Source organism: Podarcis gaigeae (genome assembly GCF_964106915.1).
Source record: "Podarcis gaigeae genome assembly, chromosome: 14".
Lineage (NCBI taxonomy): Eukaryota > Metazoa > Chordata > Lepidosauria > Squamata > Lacertidae > Podarcis > Podarcis gaigeae.
Window position 1 is genome coordinate 47,022,546 of NC_139690.1, and position 24,619 is coordinate 47,047,164.

Below are 24,619 nucleotides of genomic sequence, written 5' to 3' on the forward strand. Positions count from 1 at the left end.
TTCCCGCCGGAGTGGTACCTATTTATCTACTTGCACTATGACGTGCTTTCGAACTGCTAGGTTGGCAGGAGCAGGGACCAAACAACGGGAGCTCACCCCGTCGTGGGAATTTGAACCACTGACCTTCTGATCGGCAAGCCCTAGGCTCTGTGGTTTAACCCACAGCGCCACCCACGTCTCTGCACTTCCATAGTAAACAGTTAACCACAGCTTAGCATGGCATGCAAATAAATACACCCAGAAAACCCTCGTCAAAGGGAAAAATGAGATAACACCTGGCAAAGTTTTGCACAGATTTCAAATGGTGGCAAAATTCAGCGAGCGCAGTTGCAAGTGGAGCAGAAAAGAGAAGTTAAATTGGTGGCTCTCCATGCCCTTGCAAAAATTAATTAATTTTGACCTTGTTAAGGTTTTCCAGTAGGGGGAGCCAGAGTTCTGTGGAAAAACCAAACGGTAGACAGATAAAAGTATGCAACATTTGTAGTCGTTCGCCAATTTGAGGTTGCAAGTGTAGCGCAACAAAATCGCAAGTCCGTGCGGCATTTGCTATGTACAGTGGTACCTCAGGTTAAGTACCTAATTTGTTCCAGAGGTCCGTACTTAACCTGAAACTGTTCTTAACCTGAAGCACCACTTTAGCTAATGGGGCCTCCTGCTGCTGCTGCGCCGCCAGAGCACGATTTCTGTTCTTACCCTGATGCAAAGTTCTTAACCGGAAGCACTATTTCTGGGTTAGCGGAGTCTGTAACCTGAAGCGTATGTAACCTGAAGCGTATGTAACCCGAGGTACCACTGTACAAATTCCCTCCCTCCAAAGAGAATTGGCACATAATATCAAAGCGGCGAGGACAGGCATTCGCTTATAATGGAGCATCAAAGAGCTGGAGCAGATGCTGTTCCCGCAGCCACCAAATTGGCTCTGCGCTCATGGAATCATATTGGATGCATGCAAAAGATGGCAGCACATTGGCGCTGTTTCATGGTGCAACCTCCTGCAGCCACAGCAGCTTTGGCGCCTATACGCTGAGGGCGGAGGTCCTTTCGAAAGCTGACGTAGTGAGGCCGTACTACAAGGAATTGTTCCAGGCAAGGTCTTGGGCCACTGCCTGCTTCCCCCAAGTCATTTCTTCTTTTTTTTAAAATAAATTTTTATTGAAGTTTCCACAATTTTTTAACACAACAAGAAAACACAATAACAAACAAAAAAGAAAAAAGACAATATAAAAATACAAACAAAGAACACATATAGATTCAATTTTTACTTTCTTATAGCTTACTTTCCCGACTTCCTCGTACCTCCCCTTTCTGTATTCTATTTTCTGATTAATTTGTCAGCAAATCCTTCCCTTACTTTTAGCTTAATTTTAATGTTATTCATTTTCTTTAAATTATCCCTTACCGCTATTAACTCCTTATTTTATATTCCAGCGTCATTTTAACCATCATTAATTTTACAATATTTCTTTAGATAATCCTTGAATTTTTTCCAATCTTCCGCCGCTTCTCTTCCCTGGTTTTGGATTCTGCTCATCATCTCTGCCAAACCCATGTAGTCTATCACCTTCATCTGCCATTCTTCCACGGTGGGTAGATCTTGCGTCTTCCAGTACTTTGCGATGAGTATTCTTGCTGCTGTTGTAGCATACATAAAAAATGTTCTGTCCTTCTTTAACGCCAATTGGCCAACTATGCCCAGGAGAAAGGCCTCTGGTTTCTTAGGGAAAGTGTACTTAAGTACCTTTTTCAGTTCATTATAGATCATTTCCCAGAAAGCCTTAATCCTTGGGCACGTCCACCAAAGGTGAAAGAATGTTCCCTCAGTTTCCTTACATTTCCAACATTTATTATCGGGCAAATGATAGATTTTTGAAAGCTTGACTGGGGTCATGTACCACCTGTAAATCATTTTCATAATATTCTCTCTTAAGGCATTACATACCGTAAATTTCATACCGGTGGTCCACAACCGTTCCCAGTCAGCAAACATAATGTTATGACCAATGTCCTGTGCCCACTTAATCATTGCAGATTTAACCATTTCATCTTGTGTATTCCACTCCAACAGCAAGTTATACATTCTTGCCAAATTCTTAGTACTGGGTTCTAACAGTTCAGTCTCTAATTTTGATTTTTCCACCTGGAAGCCAATTTTCCTGTCCATTTAAAAAACTTCCATTATTTGATAATAATGAAGCCAGTCTCTCACTTTCACTTTTAGCTTCTCAAAACTTTGCAATTTAAATCTGTCCCCCTCTTGTTCCAAAATCTCTCCATATCTCGGCCATTTGGCCTCCATATTAAGTTTTTTAGAAGCCTTTGCCTCCATTGGCGACAACCACCTTGGAGTTTTACTTTCCAGCAAATCTTTATATCTAGTCCAGACATTAAATAATGCTTTCCTGACAATATGGTTTTTAAAACCTTTGTGAGCTTTAACCTTGTCATACCACAGATATGCATGCCACCCAAAAATATTGTTAAAACCTTCTAAATCCAAAATGTCAGTGTTCTCCAGAAGTAGCCAGTCTTTCAACCAGCAGAAGGCTGCTGATTCATAGTACAGTTTAAGGTCTGGCAGGGCAAATCCGCCCCTTTCTTTTATATCAGTTAATATCTTAAATTTTATTCTCGGCTTCTTGCCGTGCCAGACAAATTTAGAAATATCTTTCTGCCACTTCTTGAAACAATCCATCTTGTCCAATATTTGCAATGTTTGAAACAAAAACAACATTCTAGGCCAGTGTTTCCCAACCTTGTGCCTCCAGATGTTTTTGGCCTACAACTCCCATCATCCCTGACCACTGGTCTTGCTAGCTAGGGATGATGGGAGTTGTAGGCCAAAAACATCTGGAGGCACAAGGTTGGGAAACACTGTTCTAGGCAATACATTCATCTTTATAACTGCAATTCGACCCAACAAGGAAAGCTTCATATTTGACCCAAGTCATTTCAGTCATTCTGGAGATTGCTGCTGCTTTGTGCAATAGTGGCTGTTGACGGGGTGAGGGTTGGGTTGGGGAGCAGGAATAGAAGCTCTTGAGCAACTCCCCGTTTCCCAGTTCTTTGAGTACTTGCACAGAGGCTCCCAGTGCACCCTAAAGTCACCAGGACGTGCGATGGAAAAGGCAGGGAGTTTGTACCACCCACCATCTCTGCTTTATGAACAGCAGAATTATAGAATCATAGAATCATAGAGTTGGAAGAGACCACAAGGGCCATCGAGTCCAACCCCCTGCCAAGCAGGAAACACCATCAGAGCACTCCTGACATATGGTTGTCAAGCCTCTGCTTAAAGACCTCCAAAGAATGAGACTTCACCACACTCCTTGGCAGCAAATTCCACTGTCGAACAGCTCTTACTGTCAGGAAGTTCTTCCTAATGTTTAGGTGGAATCTTCTTTCTTGTAGTTTGGATCCATTGCTCCGTGTCCGCTTCTCTGGAGCAGCAGAAAACAACCTTTCTCCCTCCTCTATGTGACATCCTTTTATATATTTGAACATGGCTTTCATATCACCCCTTAACCTCTTCTCCAGGCTAAACATGCCCAGCTCCCTTAGCCGTTCCTCATAAGGCATCGTTTCCAGGCCTTTGACCAATTTGGTTGACCTCCTCTGGACACGTTCCAGTTTGTCAGTGTCCTTCTTGAACTGTGGTGCCCAGAACTGGTGCCCAGAATTAAGCAGGGCACTCAAAAGAGGTCCAGGTAGCACTGTGTATTCTTTGGAACAAATGTAGAATTGTAGACAGCTGTCAGGCAGAGAAAAGCAGGGTGGAAAGCAAAGCATATTAGAAAATTGTAGGCAGAGAAAAGCAGGACGGAAAGGAAAGCATATCAGAGACTGGCCAGCTCTAAGCTGGGCGCTTTCACAGGCTGGGGCCAAAAATCAGAACCAGCTGAGACACCCTTCCCTGTGGGTATAACAGAGCAGAAATCAGGCTGTCCCACACAAGGAGAACATTACTACACCAAATAGAGATTTTAAAAAAATAATAATTCTGCAAAACATTTGTACAGGCTTGAAAAGGGTATGAGCGAAAAGACTTTCAACAGAGAAACTTCTTATACATTTTATTTTCAAGTCAAAGCCAAAAGCAGAAATCTCTTAAGCCCGAGCGCAGAGGGTCTTCTGTGAAGGGAGATCTGGGCTATTTGCCCAGATTTTTATCCACGTTAACCAGACACCGATTGTCCTTGCATGCACATAACTTCCTGTTCTCGTATCTGGTGGCAGCTTATCATGTTGACCTTTTCAGGAAACTCCAGCTGGCTGTTCTGGGCTGCTTGCCAAGTTAGTGATGGAGAGGAGAATCACCGCAGATTTTAACACACCAAAGTGAATAATATTAAGGTTATTTTACATTCCCTGAAACTGCAAAAGCCCCAAGCAATTACATTCTCTGTCCAGATGAACTGTTACGAATTAGGTGCCAGGGAAGAGTCTGACACCAGGTCCGTCCGGGCTCCTAACAAAAACCTAGATTCAGCAGCAAGGGGATGAAATACACACCCAATTTTTAAAAGTATGCATACAGTCTGGGAGTAGCAAATGGAAGGGGGAGAATCAGATTAGGGCAAAGGCACTGAGCAACACATCATATTTTTGTTTGACTATAAAACCCAGAAGTGTATACAACCCCTTTTCAGGAAATCAAAGCAACTTTGATAGTTTCAATTTTGATAAGTTTGTGGAATGCTCTCCCCAGGGAGCTTCGCCTGGTGCCTTCATTATGCACCTTTAGACACCAGGCAAAAACGTTCCTCTTTTACCAGGTCTTTGGCTGATGTCCAATGCACTGTTAAAATGCGTTAGGGAGCAGGGATTGCTTGGTTGTTTGTTGTTTTTATTGTGTATTTTGTGATTTTATGTTGCAACCGCTCTGCGTGAGACTTGCGAGTATACGGTGGTATGCAAATTTTAGAAATAATAATAATTTTTAAAAAACAGAACCACGTCCGCAAAATGAAAAGTCAGCTAAGAGTAGAATCCTCAAAGGGTTTGCTAAACAACTATCTTAGGCATGGGTAGGCAAACTAAAACCCGGGGGCTGGATCTGGCCCAATCGCCTTCTAAATCCGGCCCACTGACAGTCCAGGAATTAGCATGTTTTTACATGAGTAGAATGTGTCCTTTTATTTAAAATGCATCTCTGGGTTATTTGTGGTGCCTGCCTGGTGTTTTTACACGAGTAGAATATGCGCTTTTATTAAAAATGCATCTCTGGGTTATTTGTGGGGCATAGAAATTTGTTCTTCCCCCCCCCTTCAAAATATAGTCCAGCCCCCCACATGGTCTGAGGGGCAGTGGACCGGCCCCCTGCTGAAAAAGTTTGCTGACCCCTGATCTTAGGGCTGGTACTTTGCTTGACAACTGCTGCTTCTGACGGACAGCTTGTCTGTGCCGATGATACCATTCAGCTGAAACAACCTCCATCAACCTGGCACGACAATTTCTGTCAGGTGAGAGTTGTAATCCAAAGGATCTGGAGGACATCAGGTGTGGGGAAGGTTAAAAGAGAACTTCTCCTCTCCCACAGAACATTGTGGGCATGTTCAACTGTGAGACATCAAGGCTTGAGTGGGCAGGTGAGTTATGTACCTGAAGTAGAGGAGTAAGAGAACCAGAAAGTCACCACCCAAGGTCTTTCTCCCTAATCCGGTGTGTGGCGAATTGATGTCTGGACCAGGCTTATGAAAGGGGAACACACACAAAAATGCCTTATACAGTGGTGCCTTGGTTCTCAAACACCTTGCTACTTAAACGCTGAAAAACCAGAAGTGTGTGTTGTAGTTTTCAAACGTTTTTCGGAAGCCGAATGTCCGATGCGGCTGTCGACTATTGTTTCCGGGGCACCTGCACCGATCAGAAGCTGTGCCTTGGTTTTCAAACATTTTGGAAGTCAACCGGACTTCCGGAACTGATTAAGTTTGGCACTTTTGTTTTTGCTATTTATTTTGCATTTTTGTTTTTGAGGCTTTTTCGGTTAATTTGTTTTTGTGACCGTGTGAAACCCAGTTCAACAGCTGACTTATTGATTGCGTGACTGCAGAAATGGATAAAAGCCCCTCATGCAAACAATGACACATCAGTGCAGGTAAGAAAAAAATTAATTTTAATTTTTATCATCTACAATACATGCAGACCACAGTGCATAAGGTGCATAGGAGATAAGGTAAAAGGTAAAGGTAAAAGACCCCTGGATGGTTAAGTCCAGTCAAAGGCGACTATGGGGTTGCTGTGCTCATCTTGCTTTCAGGCCGAGGGAGCCGGTGTTTGTCCACAGACAGCTTTCCGGGTCATGTGGCCAGCATGACTAAACCGCTTCTGGCACAACGGAACATCGTGACAGAAACCAGAGTGCACGGAAACGCTGTTTACCTTCCCGCCACAGTGGTACCTATTTATCTACTTACACTGACATGCTTTCAAACTGCTAGGTTGGCAGGAACTGGGACAGAGCAATGGGAGCTCACCCCATCACAGGGATTAGAACTGCTGACCTTCTGATGGGGAAGTCCAAGAGGCTCAGTGGTTTAGACCACAGCACCACCCGCGTCCCAGCATAGGAGATAAGGCAGCCTCAAAGTATGGTAACTTGGTCCTGCGCTTTGTAGGACCTTATAGGTTAGTACCAAAATTCTGGGCTTGACCTGGTAGCATGGATATGCTGGCTCCTGGACATATGAACCAGTCTATTAATTCCTTTCAGTGCAATTAAACAGCTCTTTTGGTGAATAGAATTGGAATCTGCCTCTATTCGCTCTCACTATACTTGCAACGAAGCCGACAAAAAAGTAATTCGCCTGCCTGCCCTCCCCCAGCAAAATTCCCGTTACAGTAACTGGGATATTCTGCCTGCCAGGCTTAGATCTGGTACCTGTAGCTACAAAGAGCGAAAGAGAGGCTTCAGCTGCATAAGCATGCTGTTGCAATAAAGAGAGGGCAGGAAACCAGAGAGGCAGAGGGAATTGTCACAAAGGAAAGGAAGAAATTAAAAAGGAATTGCAACAGGAGAACAAGGGGGGGGGGGGCAGAGAGAGAGAAAACTTTCCAAACAAGTTATGTTGAGAACAGGCGACAAAATGTTCCGCTTTAAGAACAGGAAGAGTCAGAACCTGGGGGTTTTTGGGGGGCGGAGGGTGACAGGCAGATTTGCTGCTATGTCAGGCTTGGGAACAGATGGCTTTGATCATCAATTCATTGCAGGAACACAAAAAAGAACCTGATGCAAAATTAATCATTAAGCGGGGGACTGAGCGCAGCCGCATTTTCCTGGGGACTAGAGATTGCAAGTAATATCCACCCGGTTCATTTCCCATCCCTCCAGTGCACTGAAGTGGGGATAGGGCACTCCAGGTTGGGTTCAAATCCCCGCTTGGCCATGATGCTCAGTGGGTGGCCTCGGTCAAGCCACTTTCATCTCAGTCTACCCTATCCTACCAGGGCTGCCTTGAGGATTAGGGGAACACCCACCCAGGTCACCGTGTGCTCCTTGGAAGGCTCCCAAGACAAACACGAAATGTAATTTCAAGTGTTTCCTGAGTTTCTGTCGCCCAGACTCCGGATTGCATGTCTTCCAGACACTGCTACCTCCCACACTGAGCAGGGCATGACCGTGTCAGCGCTCTCAAAAACAGCAGGGATTTCTTCGCAGAATGAAAGAGCAGGCCTGGTGGCTCAGAGCCAAAGGCACATCCAGTCCAGGAAAGGGGAGTGATTTGGAGATATAGGTAAAAGGAGGCGTAATGCAGGTATGTCTAAAATAATGCACAGCGGAGAGAAAGTGGATGGAGTTTTCCTCCTTTTCATTACTAGAACTCAGGGGCATCCAGGCAGATGTTGGGAGATTCAAGACAGACCAATTTAAGTGCTTCATCACGCAGCAGAATTAAACTGTGGAATTTGCTCTCAGCCTCCATACCCTCCAACATTTCTCCAATAAAATTTTTGTTGTTTAGTCGTGTCCAACTCTTCGTGACCCCATGGACCAGAGCACGCCAGGCACTCCTGTCTTCCACTGCCTCCTGCAGTTTGGTCAAACTCATGCTGGTCGCTTAGAGAACACTGCCCAACCATCTTGTCCTCTGTCATCCCCTTCTCCTTGTGCCCTCCATCTTTCCCAACATCAGGGTCTTTTCCAGGGAGTCTTCTCTCCTCATGAGGTGGCCAAAGTATTGGAGTCTCAGCTTCGCGATCTGTTCTTCCAGTGATCACTCAGGGCTGATTTCCTTCAGAATGGATATGTTTCATCTTCTTGCAGTCCATGGGACTCTCAAGCATCTCCTCCAGCACCAGAATTCAAAAGCATCAATTCTTCAGCGATCAGCCTTCTTTATGGTCCCGCTCTCACTTCCATACATCACTACTGGGTGTCTAGGTTTGCCACTGCTTTTCTCCCAGGAAGCAGGCGTCATTTAATTTCGTGACTGCTGTCACCATCTGCAGTGATCATGGAGCCCAAAAAAGTAAAATCTCTAACTGCCTCCATTTCTTCCCCTTCTATTTGCCAGGAGGTGATGGGATCAGTGGTCATGATCTTAGTTTTTTGATGTTGAGCTTCAGACCATATTTTGCACTCTCCTCTTTCACCCTCATTAAAAGGTTCTTTAATTCCTCCTCACTTTCTGCCAATAAAAATAGGGATGTCCTATTCCATGATAATTATATATTTTATTATTTATACCCCACCCATCTGACTGAGTTGCCCCAGCCACTCTAGGCAGCTTCCAACATATATTAAAACATAATAAAACATTAAACTTTTTTTTTAAAAAAAAAAACCTTCCCTATACGGGGTTACATTCAGATGCCTTCTAAAGCTTGTATAGTTTTCTCCTTGGCTCAGGGTTTGCATAACTCCATACCCTGCGATGAAAATAGGGACATCCTACCATACCCTCCAACATTTCTTTAATGAAAATAGGGACCTCATAAGGAAAAGCAGGACATTCAGGGATCAAATCAGAAACCAGGAAGGCTTCTGTAAATACGGGAGTGTCCCTGGAAAATAGGTACCCTTGGAAGGTCTGAAATTTTGGATGGCTTTAAAAGAGGATTTAGACAAATTCACGGCTGCTAAACCTGATACTTTCTCCTGGAGTGTTTCTGCCATGCTAAGGTGTCTCTTTGAACTAGGATACCATTTTTACTGCATTGTCACGGGGAATGGACAGTTGAGTAGCAGGGAGCCCAGAGTTCTCTTACGCATGAGGAATCAGCTGCATGCCCCTTTGCCTCCATGCTATTTGACTTTAAACAGTGGGTTCCCACAAGGCGTTGCTGCAGCGAAGAGGCAAAACTGCACCGGCGCTGCAGCGTGACTCCTGTTCCCTTCCAGCGGCATTCTGGCAGGCTGCGATTCTGCTAGGACACAATGCAAAACATCTTTGCGTTGGTCACACACCACACTTCAGCTTCAAGTGGCAGAATGTTAACAACCGCATCGCCTTTTTTGAGGGCTTAAAATGACACAATGGTTTCACAAAATCTTTGGTCAACTTGACCAGTAAGGCTGTTTTTCGATTACCTTTCTTTCAAAAGCATTAACTTGCTTTATTTGAAGAAGATTGCCAGGGGTGTGGGTGGGTGTAGCCAGGAGAGAAAGAAAGACAAGAAGCGTCAGGAAACAGATGTGTGTTTTTTAATCTACACTTCATGTTTATTTAAGAAAAGCGTTACCTTGAGCAGGAAACATTTGGAATACGGATGGCTAAGATGTTTTATTTATTTATTTTTCATATTTTAGGAAAACCCCTTGAATGTGGATCGAGGCCTGTCCATGATGTAAGCATGACCAAATGTGTCAATTTCAATTTCTCTCGTTTTTCTGATATTAACTTTGGTCTGCCCCATTTTCTCACCAGGGTGCAATTTTTATAAATCCTTCACAAAAATGTGATTGCGTTTTTGTGCACGCCTCCCTCCATGTAATAATTTCCCCCCCCAAATAATTCCCCCTATCGCAATGCATTTTTGTGTGTGTCATTTTCCCCCCAAATATAGACATCACAGTGTCTGCTTTCCCCCATAAATGCATTTCTGAACATTTTTCGGTTGTGGAGAACTCCATCAGAAAATTTAGCAAGCGCAAATCTTGGAAGGATGGCTGTGTTTCAGTTCGCAAGCTGGTTCTGGAAATGTGACAAGCTGTAAACTGGACCAATTTCCTCCAGCACCTCCCTTTGCCTGTCAGGATGAGCCCCACCCCCTCCCCTACCCCAACCGAAGAAAGCATAGCCGACAAGCAGGAAATACACCAACATTGGGCTGAAACATACTTGGTTCCGCTCCCATTTGCTGTAACATGTTCTGGAGGCTAAGTTCCTAAGTTCTAGAACTCCAAACCACCTGGTGCTCAAATGTTGCTCAAAGAGCTAACTTTTGTTGAGGCCTGTTGGACACAAGGGAGAGATCCAGAATCTCTGGGCTAAGAAAATGAAAAGTCACGGGGCATCCTGGCAAGTAGCTGCTTTATCTGCATTAGCCTCAAGACTTCCACTAGCATTTCTCAGTATGATTGCAGGCCCCTTAATGCCACTGTTGTCATCATCTTCGAGCAAAAGCTTATGAACCGGGTACCTCGACACTCTGGTCTGATGCTGGAGATGTCACCCAGCCTCTGCCCACCTGTCTCAGACTGGCAGTGGGTCTGCAGGGTTTAAGAGGGGGGCATTCCCAGTCGTACCTGGAGATGCCTGGGACTCAACCAAGAACCTTCTGCCGGCCACTTAGTTAGCACTGCAAAGAAGAAGGGTTAGGAAAACAAAGGGCAGCCTACTTAGCCAAGCGAGTTGCCATTTTTAAAGAGAGCCAGTAACGACGACTTCAACCTGAGTATGGCTTAGTGAGTAATCAAAAATTCACTTTGCAAAGAAGACTGTAAACAGAGCAGGTTATTAGCACAGAGTGCATCTTTAGTTAGAAGAATTTAGTTGATTAAAATTAACAATCATACAGCGTTTTCCTTTAAAAGTTTCCCAAAGTTATTACAAGAGAGAAGTGGTCTTTCATGATCTTCTGTCTATAAAAGGCTTCGGAGTCTTTCCATTCATCATGAGGGAGACATAATCGTAAAACAGGGAGGGGGAAAGGCAACTGTAGTGTTTTCCTTGCAAATGACATCTTACGTTCATATGCCACTCAAAGTTTATGCCACAGGAGCGCTTCAGCTTTCATTTCAAACTCTTTGTCCAAAAGCAAAAGGTTTATCAGTATTCCCTTTTAAATTCTCTTTATGGAAACCAAGAGCTAATATATATATATATATATATGTATGTATAAAATATATAAATAAGAGGGCATTAAATCATAAAGTTACTGTAACTTAATTTTTTAGCTAGACCTGATAAAGTCTACCGAAGCTACAGACTGTTAAATAAGAACCACATTATAAAAATTAGCAAGACAGAAACAGGGCGCCAATCTTGCCAACTCAAATCCAAAATGGTACTAGTCTTTCTTTTTTTAAAAAAAAAAAAAGTGCAAAAAAGTATATAAGGATAACTACGTATTAGCAGAGTTCATCCCAAATTAGTTCCCAGACTTGCCCCAATGAAGTTGAATTCAATGTTGCCTCCTCCCTCACCCCCTCTCTTCATTTTTAACCTGTGTTGCAAGTCGATTTTTAAAAGAAAGGAGAACTACGCACATGAATGTCCAAATGAGCTCACTATCGGACAAGCACAGAGCGAAACACTCCTGAACACAAGCGCAGCATGCCAGCCACTCAGACAGAAGTCCTTGACGAGTCCTTGAAAGGGTACAAACTCAACACTGCATTAAAAAAAAACAGCACACCTGTAGGATTTCACAACCAAATGAGAGCTTGCTTCTGTCCCGCTTTCGACAAGCTTGCCGTTTCCGCCAGCTCCAACCCGACCCCACCCGACCCCAGTCCACAGGTACAGTTTGCGCTACCATGTTTTAGTGTACAAGCAGGGGAGAGAAATATAATTCCTGGACACCCCACATCCCTCTCTCTTCTCCTAAGATGTATAAGGACTATGGGTGAACCAACAGTCTAGAACAGTATATAGTTATGTGCAAATATGTCCACTAGCGCCTTTGAGTCTCCAAACTATTCTTTACGAGGATGGGGCTCTAGCAGATGCAGGTTGCAGCTGCTTCACAGTTCGGCACATGGTCTACAAAGAGGACTATTAAAAATGGCAGGTACTTCTTATAACATTGAAGTGATTAACAAAAAAGGGGGGGAAGCGGGAGAGAAGAAAATCTAATTTTCATGGTTCAAGTGTGGACCTTTTATGCGATGCTCCCGCAAGTAAGAAGTACCATCTGCAGGAGAAGGCTAGGTTGAGATTAAACAGTGAGTAGGGAGAGAAATCTGCAACGAATGCAACTGTAAACCACAAGTCTAGTTCCCCCTGCAATGCCCAAAGTCTCTTGTACACACACAGTTCAGCCCGAACCGGCCTCAGGAAATTCCACTCAGTTCTGCAAAACCTCTTGCCAAGTTAGGTTCCACCACCTTGGCCCTTATAGGAGGAAAGGATTTGTAGCGTTAGCAGGCTGGGAGGTCGAGGACGGGAGCCCGGTACTGTGAAGAGGCTGAGCCACTGCGCCCACAAGCCCCACGTTCATCCCATGGCCCATTCGGGTAAGAGATGCCACGGTGCCCATGACTGGCATGGGTGCCATCGCCATCGGTGCCACGGAAGGCAGAGGTACAGGCTCCATGCCTGCTGCTGGCACACTGCTGAAGGACGGGCTGCTTCCCATGATGGGGCTCGACCGCAGCTGATTGAGAGTGAGGGGCTGAGGCTGATTCACTTGGAAGGGGTTGATTAGCGATGGAGCTGGAGTGGCGGCAGCAGGGGCAGCGGCGGCGGTGGCCGTTCCTAGGGGAAAGACAAGGGGGTTGGGGCAAGAGAGGCACGTGAGCCTGTTAAGAATATCTGATTTGAAAGGGAGTCGTCCGCGCAAATACAAGACAAGATTTCACACTGTTCCAAGCTTCCCCCGAAAGATGATACATTGCCCAGGCTCCCCCAAAACCCGAGGCAGAAGAGTGTGATGACCTCTACTCTGGGGTGACATCTCTTTAGAGGGCAACAGGGTTACACATCTTAGCAATGAACACCAGAAAAACTGTTTGGAAAGAAAATGCTATTGCCCCACTGCCAATAGCTTCCTAGCACAACCAAGACACGATTCTGCAGAGTTTACCAAAGTGTCACGACGTCTCACTTTCCAAATGCGCTCACCCTCATTGATAAGGTTTGAGAACCTGAGAGTTATCCCAAACTTTTGTCTAAGTTAACAAATGCAACACATTAATATAAACCCTCCCCCTTTCATTTCCTATTGATTGACTGATAGAAGGCTATCAATAAGGAAAATCTGAAACCAATAAAAGCGCATTTAGATGCATGCAATTTAGAACACAACCATAAACTCCATTAGTTCTCTAAACCAGGTATCATTAACTCCCTGCCCCTTGCAAGGCTTGGGTGAATAACCATGTTTTCATGAGGCACCAAAAGGTAAGCAAGATTGGCACCTGCCTTACTTTGGGGGGAGATGGCTCCGCAAACTGAGCATGACAGAGAAGGTTGTCCCCCCCCCCCGCCCCAGTTGCCACCAGATGCATTTCTGAAGGCTGTGGCACAACCAAGAGGGCTTCCTCCCAAGGTATCAGGAGCTGGTGTGGTTTATATGGGCAAAGGCATCCAGGTCCCCAGGTTGTTCAGGGCTTTATAAGTCAACACAACACAGCCTTATACTCGGCCCAGTAACAAAGTGCTGCCAGTGCTGCTCTTCAAAGGAAATTCTGTGCCAGCCTTTGCCAACCTGGCACCCTCCGGATGTTTTGGAGTACAGCTGCCATCGGTCCCACTGATGAAGACTGCTGTATACTGATTTCTCCTCTCCGCTTTTGTAGATGGACAGCCTTGACAAGCAGAGTCAACATCCAAAAACAGCACAGGCACTCCATAGACAGAATGCAGAGGGTTACTTTCAGGGCGTGCCTCAGAGCTTGTGCGTGCCTTGTCAGATATATTAGCATTTTGTTTTCAACAAGAGACAGCCTTGGAAACTCCCCCTAAGATCCAAAAGCAGCTCAGCATGAAGCATGAAAACAGAAGCCTGGAGCGATCGTGGATGCACAGAACCTGCTGCATGGATTCTTTGGACCTGGCCCATATTTAACATATGTCATGAATATGTAACTTACGCAAGTCATATCCAGGGAGGGAGGGAGAAGCTGGAAAATGGCACAGAAGGACTTTCCCAGGATAGGACATTTGGGCCGACTGCCAAACTACAAATTCCTTGTACACGGTTTGGTTTTTTTGTCAGACCTTCGTGACCCTGGTAATGGCTTCTTCGTGAGCGCCGATAACAAGAGGGGCAGGGCATTAGCTACTAAAATTTGGCTGTCTTCCTCTGAGGGTGTTCTCAAACTACTGAGAACTAAAATAGCCAGAACAAGTCACTGAAGCTCAAAACAAGGTTGCTTGACTTTTCCAACTGTATCTCCACACGCACCCCTTGGGCTTAGGGGCTATAGCACTCCCCTTACAAAACCCTTCCATCCCCAAGGCACAGATGCAACAGATTGGGCCCACCTTGGCCCCAAATCATGAACTTGCTCTCAAAATGCATGAAGGCAAAGCCACCCATCCAACTTAATAAGCAGCCATTTTAAAGGTGGAAGAAAAACACAGGCTGCTCCAACCTACAGAACTGTCCTGCTACTGAGAATGGGAAGGGAAACAGCTTAGTGGGTGAAATTACCATGTATGCTACCTTGAGCTCCTTAGAAGAATGGCGAGATACAGCATAATACATACATATATGCACTCGGTGATTAAATTGTTACATACAGGATTAACTCTACAGTACCAGTGGCAATTTCAGCTAAGGTACAGCTTCCGTTTCAGAGAGGATATACTTCTAGGTGGACAGGAGAAAACTGGCCTTAACTTCTGTTTGCCATGCGTAAAATGGCAACAACATTAGCAGCCTGCCCTGCAAGGCCACTGTGAAGACACACAGGAGCAGCACTGGGTGGGGAGGGGGAGAGCAGCACGTGTAAACTATCAAGGCTTGGGATTATTCACAAGGGATGGACACCTCCCTACTTCTGAACTGCCTTTAGTAGGTGGGGTGTTGAGCTGGGTGAACCCTTGAGTCTGGCCAAGCATGCCAACTTCTATTTTTAACAACTGTTGCCCCACCACCACCACCTCCCCGCTGCATTTGAACAGCAAATTTGCTCTCAAGACCAAGATGTACCTGGAGCCAAGAACGGGTTCAGTGAAGGGGCTGGCTTGGGAGGCTTCGATACCAAGGAATCCAGGTTCACCAGAGCAGCGTTGGGGCCCAAGAAAGACTCGGGAGTTTTCCGAGCCGTGCTTTGTTTACTCGAGGCTGAGTTGGCAGGCTGAGAGTCAAAGAGGTCAGGGCTGGTCGTGCCACTGTTCTGGGCTGACAAAGTGGAACCTGAATCGCCAGAAAGGAAAATATGAATTTTGGAAAAAGGGAGGGGGGGAAGATGTTTCCTTCATGTCAGAATACATGCTTCTGTATTTGTAATGTATTTCGTTTGTCCCTGTTTTTACTGCCATGCTAAAGGACTGCAGTCCTAAGCCAATGTGCTTAGAACTCAATGGGGTTGCTTCCAAGTAAATGCATTTAAGGCTGAGACATACACCTAACATGGGGAATGGGGACGTTATAGCTTTCTACCACTAGAGAGCCTCAAATCTTGGTGTGTGTGTGTGCTTGCTTTTACTTCCCCCAAAGTCACTTGATTTACTGGGACCATTAAAAGGTGTTGCATCTAAAGCAGGTCAGGCACGAGTCCTTCCCATTCTGGAGAATAAGGACTCTAGAATCGCAATTACAGGGTAAAATAATAGAAAGTTTCTACAAACTGACCTTGGTATCCTTCTTTAGAGTGCTGTTGGATACAGACACGGATTAATTGTCTCTATGGAGAAGACATTCAGAAGCATGAGATTTTTTGACTCCCCCTCTATTCTATTGCCATTACAAAACTGTGCATTCAGCCATGCCCCATGATCAAAGGGCTTGACTATTTAAAAGAGAGACAGACAGACAGACAGACAGACAGCTTGACCTGCCTTTAGCCAGATCACACAAACCGCTTAAATCTAAATACATAGCGATAAAATATGCAGGATGAGGTCAGATGTAGGTCTTTTCCTTCTACACAGATTTCCACAACACAGAGAACCCAAAGGTGATGGACTAGGCAGGTGTCACGTGGTTCAACAAGAGAGCAGGTGCTCTGTTCAATTCCTCTTCAGGCAGGAGATCGGAAAGGGCTCTCTCTCTTTGCCCAAAGTGCTGAAGTGCTGCTGCTTTTCAGAATAGGCAATACTAGGCTATAGGGCTGGGTGACATCATCTTTTCAACATCATGATGTATCACCAGCTAAACATCGTGATAAGCTGATACATCGCAGTGTTGAAAAGGAAGGCGCATCATTCGGCCATGGTCCCACGAGGCGCCGGGGTAAAAGTGCCTCAGCTCCTGCCGACACCAGCACGTGGCAGTCGGAGAAGGAAGGTAAAGCGCAGGGTGGCAGACGAGCCCCTCCCACAATATACCGCCAGATAAAGGCGCCATTGCCCTCTGGCCTTCAAACCAGTCCTGGACAATGTATTGATACATCGCCCAGGCCTACTGGGCCAAATGAATAAATGCGCCTGACCTAGCATCAGGCAGCATCCTCCATTCTGCCACACCATGAACAAGCTGTGTTTTGGCTCTGTGGGGGCAACAGAACCCACCGCACACCAGAAAATCAAATCCCAACTGAGTTGCTGTCTCTCAATAGCTGCAAAACATACAGTGCAACAGGAGAGCCAAGCAGCTTTCCAAACACTTTGGAGCAAAGTGCACTGGGAATTCCAGAGCAACCACAACTGAAACCAGAGGGGGGGCCTAGCACAACAATGGTCTTGGTCGACTCTGGTCTGTTTCAGTGGTGCCCGCAGAGGAGTCATTCCCAGCGGATCATGTGCTCTCAAAATCTTAACTCAGAATTTCCACTCAAGCCAAATTTCTACAGCATCCTCTACTCCATTAGCCCTCAGCTGAATTTACTGCAACTGTGACATTTTTAATGTCTCCAGGCTTTGGGCTGACAGCCTGAAAGGTACATCTTGATTAAAAATTATTGAAGGACGAAGTTCTAAATAAAGATCAGAAAATATGCTTTAAAAAATATGCAGTTTCCCCTCCAAAATACTGGCCTTTTTATCTTCCATTTATGGTAAGTCTAGACACACTTGGAGGGTGTGTGGGTGTGTGGGTGTGTGGGTGTGTGTGTGTGTGTGTCCAGAAAGAGGACTGGTGCAAATGGAAATTCCAAAGCTCTATCACGCTCAAGCACCTTTATCACACATTCGTTTGGCATTTATTTCACACATACCTTGCTTTTTAGATGTCCGAAGGTTGTCAAATTCAGAAAAGTCATCTTTAATTGCCCCATTCAAGTTGCTGAAGAGGTCAAAAGATTTACTACCTGCAGGGCAGAACAACAAGGTCCTACTGTTAGTGGGATTCAGTTAGGCCACAGCAAACTGTCCCTATCGGAACTGGGAATATTACCTCTTTAGGACAAGCCTTTTCCAAGCTGGTGCCCTCCAGACATTTTAAACTACAACTCCCAGCAGCCCCCACCAGAATAGTCAATAGTGAGGGGTGATGGGAGAAGCTGTCCAACAACATCTGGAGGGCATCAGTTTGCAAGTGGCCACTTTAGGATTAGCAGAGCAAGTGATTCCACTCCCTTTGGCTTAAGAGAGATTGGAGGGCTTATTTATTTGATTTCATTCCCATTCTGCCCTACCTCTGTGAAGCTCCAGGTGGCTCACAGGGCTGCTTATTTTCAGCAGTACACCTGCCATTATGGCCTCCAGGCCACTCTCTGGTCCAAGCAGGAACAAGTCAATCCACTTCACAGGGCCCAGGTGTGACCAAGCGTGGCCCAGGAGTGACCAAAACAGGTGAGGGGAGATGGACCAGCACTGCAGGGCTGACAAGGTGCTACCAGCAAAGCTCAAAATGCAAAGGAAATCAAACTCTGGCTGGCCCCTTGGGATAACTCAGTCAAGGGAGAGGGAGTGATCTGTGGCCCACAGGTTGGGAACCACTGGCCTAGAAAGTTCACCTAAACAAAGGTAAAACAAAACCACCCACCACTGCCCAAGACAGACCATAATATTTCTAAATGGTGCATTCGCAAAAGTGTTAAGATTCTGCGCCAGTGCCAACCATCCCCCCAGGTGCAAGAACCACCAGCAGGCATGTGTTTTGCTGTGAACTCCACTAAGGGAGGTTTCCCCAAAAGGAACAGAAAGGTGAGTCGCAAACACGCTGCTTACCAGAAGCAGAAAGAGGCTTGTTTGTCGGCACTGCTCCCCAGGGATCAACAGCGGCTTTTGTTGCCACAGAGGGTGGCTGAGAGGGACCCCAGGGATCTACATTCTTTGGAACAGGCTGGGCAGCAGAGGGCACTGCTGGGGCTCCCCAGGGGTCGACGGAGGCTGCTGGTTTGGCACCTGACGGCAAAGAAAACATAATCCCAAGTAATACATTAACGGGCATATATACTTGAGAACAGGCACTACCTGTGAGATAGGCTAGGCTGAGAGTAACTTAGCCCAAAGTCACTCAGTGAATGGATAGCTAAATTAGATATTTGAACCTGGCTCGCCTGTTCCTGGGCCAACACACTAACCACGGCGTGGCTCTCTCGCAGTTGCCAAATCCTTTCCCATTCTGGACTTACCCAGCAACATCTGTCAAGCACAGGATCAGGCCTGTGTGCATCCCCCATGCCATGCATGCCAGCAGAATGACATGGAAGGTAGAACTGTTTTAGACAAACTCTGGTAGAATGACCAACACTTCCTAACCTACCCCGACTGGACCTAATGGTCAGGGGTCCCTTTACCATTACCTTTATGGCTATGCTTAAAATAAATTCCACTGAAAACAGCCACTGTGTGTACATGAAGAGTTCTTAAAATGCAAATTCCAACACAAGATTCATGGAATCATAGAATTGTAAAGTTGGAAGGGAACCAAGGGTCTCTTAGTCCAACCCCCTGCAATGCAGGAATCAGTCTGGTTTAGCATCAATGAGCTTTGGTGCAGAAGGGAGCAATTAGTGCTGTGTGATAAGAAGAACAGGATGTCCCCCTGATAATGTTCTTATTTCTTATACTTCATTCCTATGTTTTTATTCAAGGGAGTTCAAGGCAGACACATAGCCATATTCTCACAAAGGGGAGAGGGAATATAAGAGAGAGAGAGAATGGCTGGCCCTAGATCACTCTTGGGGCACCCTGGTCTAAGAGCATCCAGGAACAGGCAACCTGGTGCCCTCCAGATGTTGCTGGACGACCAACTTCCATAAGCCCTAGTCAGCACAGCCAATGGCCAGGAATGCTGGGAGCTGTAGTCTGCCAGGACACGAAAGTTCCTCACCCCTGTTCCACACCTGCTGGCTCCAAGCAGTAACCAAATTGCCTTTTTTTTTTTCATTTTGTGGCCAAAGTTTGTGAGTTTTAAACCCCATTCTGGGTAGCTGCTGTTCTTGTGTCTGAAAGGAGCTCAAGCACATCAACAGGTGGCAGATTTTTCTTCCAATTTTAATTGTTTCAACAACAACAAAAACCCAGGAAGCCGCTGAAGTGCTTTGCAGAGAACACAACTAATCTTGTCCCACTGCTCCCATTTCCTCGTCCTCCTCCTGCTGCATTTTTATCAATGATGCCATCCAAGAAATGCTAATTGCCAGGGCCTGCCATAAATGGAGGCCTCCAGCACAGTCGCTCTTTCATGAGACAGATAACAAAAGCAGGGCAGGCAAAGAGAAACAAGAGGGAAAGGGGGAGGCATCTAGGAGGATACGCTTCTCCTCTGAGAAGCCCCTTATCCCCCCCTTGAAAGGCCACAGTCCAGTGGTAAGCAAGACTTAAAAACCTCTGTTCTGTTCTGAGTCACCCTTCTGTGCTGGCATTCAGATACATAAATCTAATTTCTGCAAAACCACTCCTGGGGGGAAAAAGTAGCTGGCAAATTCCAACAAGGGGCTCTTATCGCAGGCGTTAATGAATGCTGAAAGCCAGAGAGGGGGGAAACGCCACAGCTGCAGTTAGAAGCGACAAGTTTTTGTTTGTACCTTAATACACAGAATTGATTTAGTTTCCCTGTGTCAAGAATAGAAGTTAACAAGAGAAGCTTTACAGCCCCAGGACTCAGGCCTTAGTTTGGCTTCCCTAATATGCTGTTTGATTAACAGCAACAAAAAAGGGCAATCTGACCCAGGGACTAGACAATTAAAAATGTGGTGCAACACAGGACGAAGAGCAATAGCGTCTCATATTGTGTAGGTTACATTATGAGACATACAACATTCCAGTGAAAGCCCAGAACCATGTTTGGCTGAGTAAAAGGTGTGATAGCAGCCAAGGAAATTCTGCATTCCATTCCTGTACAAGGTGCATAATCTGGACCAGACGGCTCTTTGCAGCACCAGTTCCTGCCCTATTTTACAAGTGAGATAAGAAAGGTAAGCATTGCAAAAGACCTCTGCAATACATGGCAAACAAGCAGAAGGGCAGCCGCAAAATGCAGTGTCTGCAAGAGGAGTGTAGTGGGTATCTAAGAAGCCAGTTAGTGGCCAGGGCAGACTCGCTGGACTGTCCTGGTTCTGGAAGCATCTAGTGCACATGCGCGCCAAACCATACTATGCTGAAGCAATCTACCTACAAACGCCAACGGAATCCTGGCAAGTTTAAAGCCTTAACCTGGGATTCTGGAACAGGGAAGGGACCACACAAAAGATTCATGGAAAACCTGGGAATGATGAACCTGTCCTAGAGCAGAGCCGGGTGATTCTATGTGTTAGCTCAGCTGGTTAGACTGTAGTGCTAATAATGCCAAGGTCAAGGGTTCAATCCTCTTATGGGCCACCTGCATATTCCTGCACTGCAGGGGGTTGGACTAGATGACCCTCGGGTCCCTTCCAACTCTACAATTCCATGATTCTATTATCCTTTGCTAGAGGGTTGAAGGCGTCCCCCTTAAGAGTCCAGCCTGACGGAACAACTCTATATATACCAAAGCAGGCCATCTTCGCAAGAGTGGCACTGTCTTTTCATTGCTTTAGTCTAGTCCCATGGTCAACTGCAGATCAGGAAAGCAAACAATGCATCCCAGTACAAGGGATTTAAAGTCTCTTGTTTTCAACTTGCAAAATGAAGCTGTGCGTTAAGATAGAGAGAATGATTTGTCATTAATTCAAAGGGATCTGTTAAGACCGATATTGCAGATTTCGGTCTCAACAGTGCCAGGAATTTTCCACACTAACACATTTTGGCCTGGCTAGAAGAGATCCTTGGGTAAAACACTGAGAGACAATGCCAAGGGTTCCTTTACTGTATTTAATGACATGGGATTTACAAGAGAACCAAACTCTGGCTGTTCTGCTATTCCTGTTTGGTAGTAACTGGTGATGTCAGCAGCCACGAAGGGAGTATTACTTCCCAGATAACAAGTGTTTGGTAAACGAACTCTGCACACCCCCAGGCGCCTTTGCAACAACTGGTCCACTTGGTTCAGGATTTGCTAGGCTTAGGAGGTGTTGCTTTTGTTTTGTTAACCATTTCGCAAAAAATAAAATAAAAAAAAATCCAGCATTGCCTTGCACAATGACTTGTCAGAATTTCCCCATAGTTGAGGCAGCTGTCCAGAGAACTAAAATGACAGCAGCACCGAACCAGCTTCTGTTTTAGGGAAGGGTTTGTACATCAGTGAGAGAGCATCTTCGTTGCATGCAAAGGATCCTGGATACAATCCCTGGCATCTTCAGCTATAACTGGAGGGAAACCCTGACTGAAACCCTAGACAGCTGCTGCCAGTCACTTCTGACATTACTGAACCAGAGAGACCCATAGTCTAGCTTGGTGTAAAGCAACTTCCTATGTTCCTTTCATTGACGCATCTATTGCTGACACCAGCAGATAAAACAGGACGCCGAACAACCACAAAACCACTAGATTTTCCTATTGACTAAGCAAAAGTCCCTCCCTTCCTCAGGACATTTTCATAGATAACTGGCTTTCTTACCTATTCTTTTGCCCTAAAAGCGCTTCACATTCTGTCCTGTATGAACCTGAGCTGATTTCTGGGTACCTATGCAACCAGATCACATAAGGACCTGCTCCAGCCAGACTGTCCACCAACCCCCACTCCCCTCAAAGGGCCAACAGACATCACCTGTCCCTTCAGGAACAGGTGCCCAAAATAGCTTTTCCGGTATTGGACAATGATCTCCAATGAGTTGAAAAAAATGTTTAAAATAACTTTCCCAAAACAACCAGAGTCCTTTTTGTTGGGAATAATCCAGACTGAAATCCCTAAGTGTCAACAAAATTTATGTATGCAACAACGTCGGCCAGAGTTTTGTTAGCCCAAAAATGAAAAGTGAGGGAGGTCCCAGGCAAAGAGGACTGGAAACTTAAGATGGTAGAATATGCCAAGCTTGCAGATTTAACAAATAGAGTAAGAGAGCAAGAAGAACATATATTCAAAGAAGAGTGGAAAATATTTATTGAGTATATGGAAAATAACTGTACGCAGCTGAAAACGCTGGCAGCATTAAGATAAAATCAACAGTGTAATTAATGTTCGAGTGATGTTAAAGTGGAGAACTGACTAATATGGTTACAGCAACATATGCAGGAATGAAAGACTAATAAAACGAATCAAGGAAATAGAAGGAGTGAAGTCGTTTGATATTTAACAGTACGTAAAATGTTTATTTTAAGATGTAAAATTGAAAACTTGATAAAAAATATTTTAAAAAACAAAACAGAATACATTTTCCTGGTAATACATTCTGGCCCAAAGAAGGGCCTTTCGTCTGACCCAGCAGGGCTCTTGTGTTTTGTTTTGTTTTTAAAAAAGCAACCATTAATGTTGCTTCAATAGATTTCTCCAGTTTGATCATTTCAGAGCTGAGCGATATGCATTTAATTTGGAATAAAACCTAAACTACACATGGGATCACTTCACATTTAAGGTGGAGCAGGGAAGAGGAAATGCATTTGAATGCTCCCCGATGTAAAGAACTTCCTGTCTGCTGAAAGTTAGCACACATCTGGGAAACGGATTCTGAATTAGCCTTTTTTCATTAATCTGCCATGTTTCTACACACATCATTGTATATATTTATCCCGCACCTCCAGTGCGAATTAGGAAGGCTGTGTCACATGAAGAGGAAGACACACACACACTCAGAAAACTGAACCTTTCCAGGTGCTAGGAAGCTCTACACTTCCTCAACAGTGCCAGGCTCACATGAATGCCCACCTGGCACCAGTGGCATGATTCCCAGTCCCTACAAAAAAATTAGGACAGGGCTTATTCTTCTGCACGGACATTTCACTTTCTCCAGCAGCTGAGGAACAATGGATAATCCACAAGAGTTCAATAAAGCACCATATATTTTATGCACTCTCCCTCACCCACCCAAAATTAAAAGGTCATTGAAATCCTAAAACCCTTTTACCAAAGGGTTAAAAATTGGAACACATTAAAAACTACATTTTACTGCATAAGCACTGGTTGCGAGAGAAAAAATAAAAAAGCCACACAAACAACTTAATTGCTTAAATACTACCCCAAACAAATACATCCTTTCACATGACGGACAGTATTAAAAACAAACTAATTCACTGCTGTAGCACTGCTAATTATAGCAACTTGGCTTGGAGTTCTGTCGCTGCTTAATATAGTGGCTTCATCAGTAACACAGCATAGTTACCAGCGAGATTCCAAGCCCCCTTTCCAAGGAAGGCAAGTCGTCTCTGCCATAAGCAGAGCAGTTCTGTATCAGCAAGCACCAGAATCAAGTTTTAAAAAACAAAGAGAGACCTTCAAACCAGAGGCCAGCAGCACACTGTTCAGTCAACTGAGCATTCCATCACACCTATCCACTCTCATATTAACTGCTTTTTGGAAATCAGCAGAAACTCCACCACAATCTCTATGACACAGGCAAATATGCTCAGGTCGGTCTAGGGAAATCACAGATCATATTTCCGCCCCCCCCCCTCCTAATATTGCAGCAATCAACAGGGCAAAATCAGGAGGCGAAGCAGAACCAAGGCACAATACTCTCGCAAGAGACCTGTGAGACCATAAAAGGAGGAAACAGCCACCACAAACTGTCTCATGCATGACAGCCAGCACCGAAAAACTGTGATAGCAGGGGCTTGCACAGGGATGACAGTGGCAGAAAGCAGGTGGCACTAAGAGAATCTACAGGAATAATAATAATAATAATAATAATAATAATAATAATAATAATAATTTATTATTTGTACCCCACCCATCTGAGTCCAAAAGGATATTGAGCCCTCTCCTACCACCCCAGTCTTTGGAATTCTGTCTCCAGGGGGGCTTGCCTGGTTTCTCCATTTTTGCTGCTTTTATCCATTTTCTGTTGTTTTAGCATTTGGGACATAATTCATCTTTTTTACCCTGACAACTGCACAAGCAATATTCATAACTAACCAAACAAAGGGGAAGGCAATAGTAGACTGTCACA

At 45.0% G+C, this 24,619-nt stretch overlaps 2 protein-coding genes across 7 annotated transcripts in view; one reads left to right on the plus strand and one right to left on the minus strand.

Annotated features, from left to right (window-relative positions):
- Positions 1-24,619, plus strand: part of SHMT1 (serine hydroxymethyltransferase 1) — a 343,621-nt gene that overhangs the window by 43,493 nt on the left and 275,509 nt on the right. The gene's annotated exons all lie outside the window — the stretch shown is intronic.
- Positions 9,994-24,619, minus strand: part of EPN2 (epsin 2) — a 46,402-nt gene continuing 31,776 nt past the window's right edge. For 5 of the 6 annotated variants that reach the window (XM_083711554.1, XM_083711553.1, XM_083711552.1 and 2 more), the window contains exons 6-9: positions 18,381-18,557; positions 17,426-17,518; positions 15,259-15,465; positions 9,994-12,857 (exon numbers count right to left, since the gene is read on the minus strand). In XM_083711554.1, coding sequence (XP_083567680.1) covers positions 12,496-12,857; positions 15,259-15,465; positions 17,426-17,518; positions 18,381-18,557 — 839 coding nt within the window. In that variant the 3' untranslated portion in view covers positions 9,994-12,495. The remainder of the gene's footprint in view (positions 12,858-15,258; positions 15,466-17,425; positions 17,519-18,380; positions 18,558-24,619) is intronic. The other variant, XM_083711557.1, reaches the window with a different exon arrangement.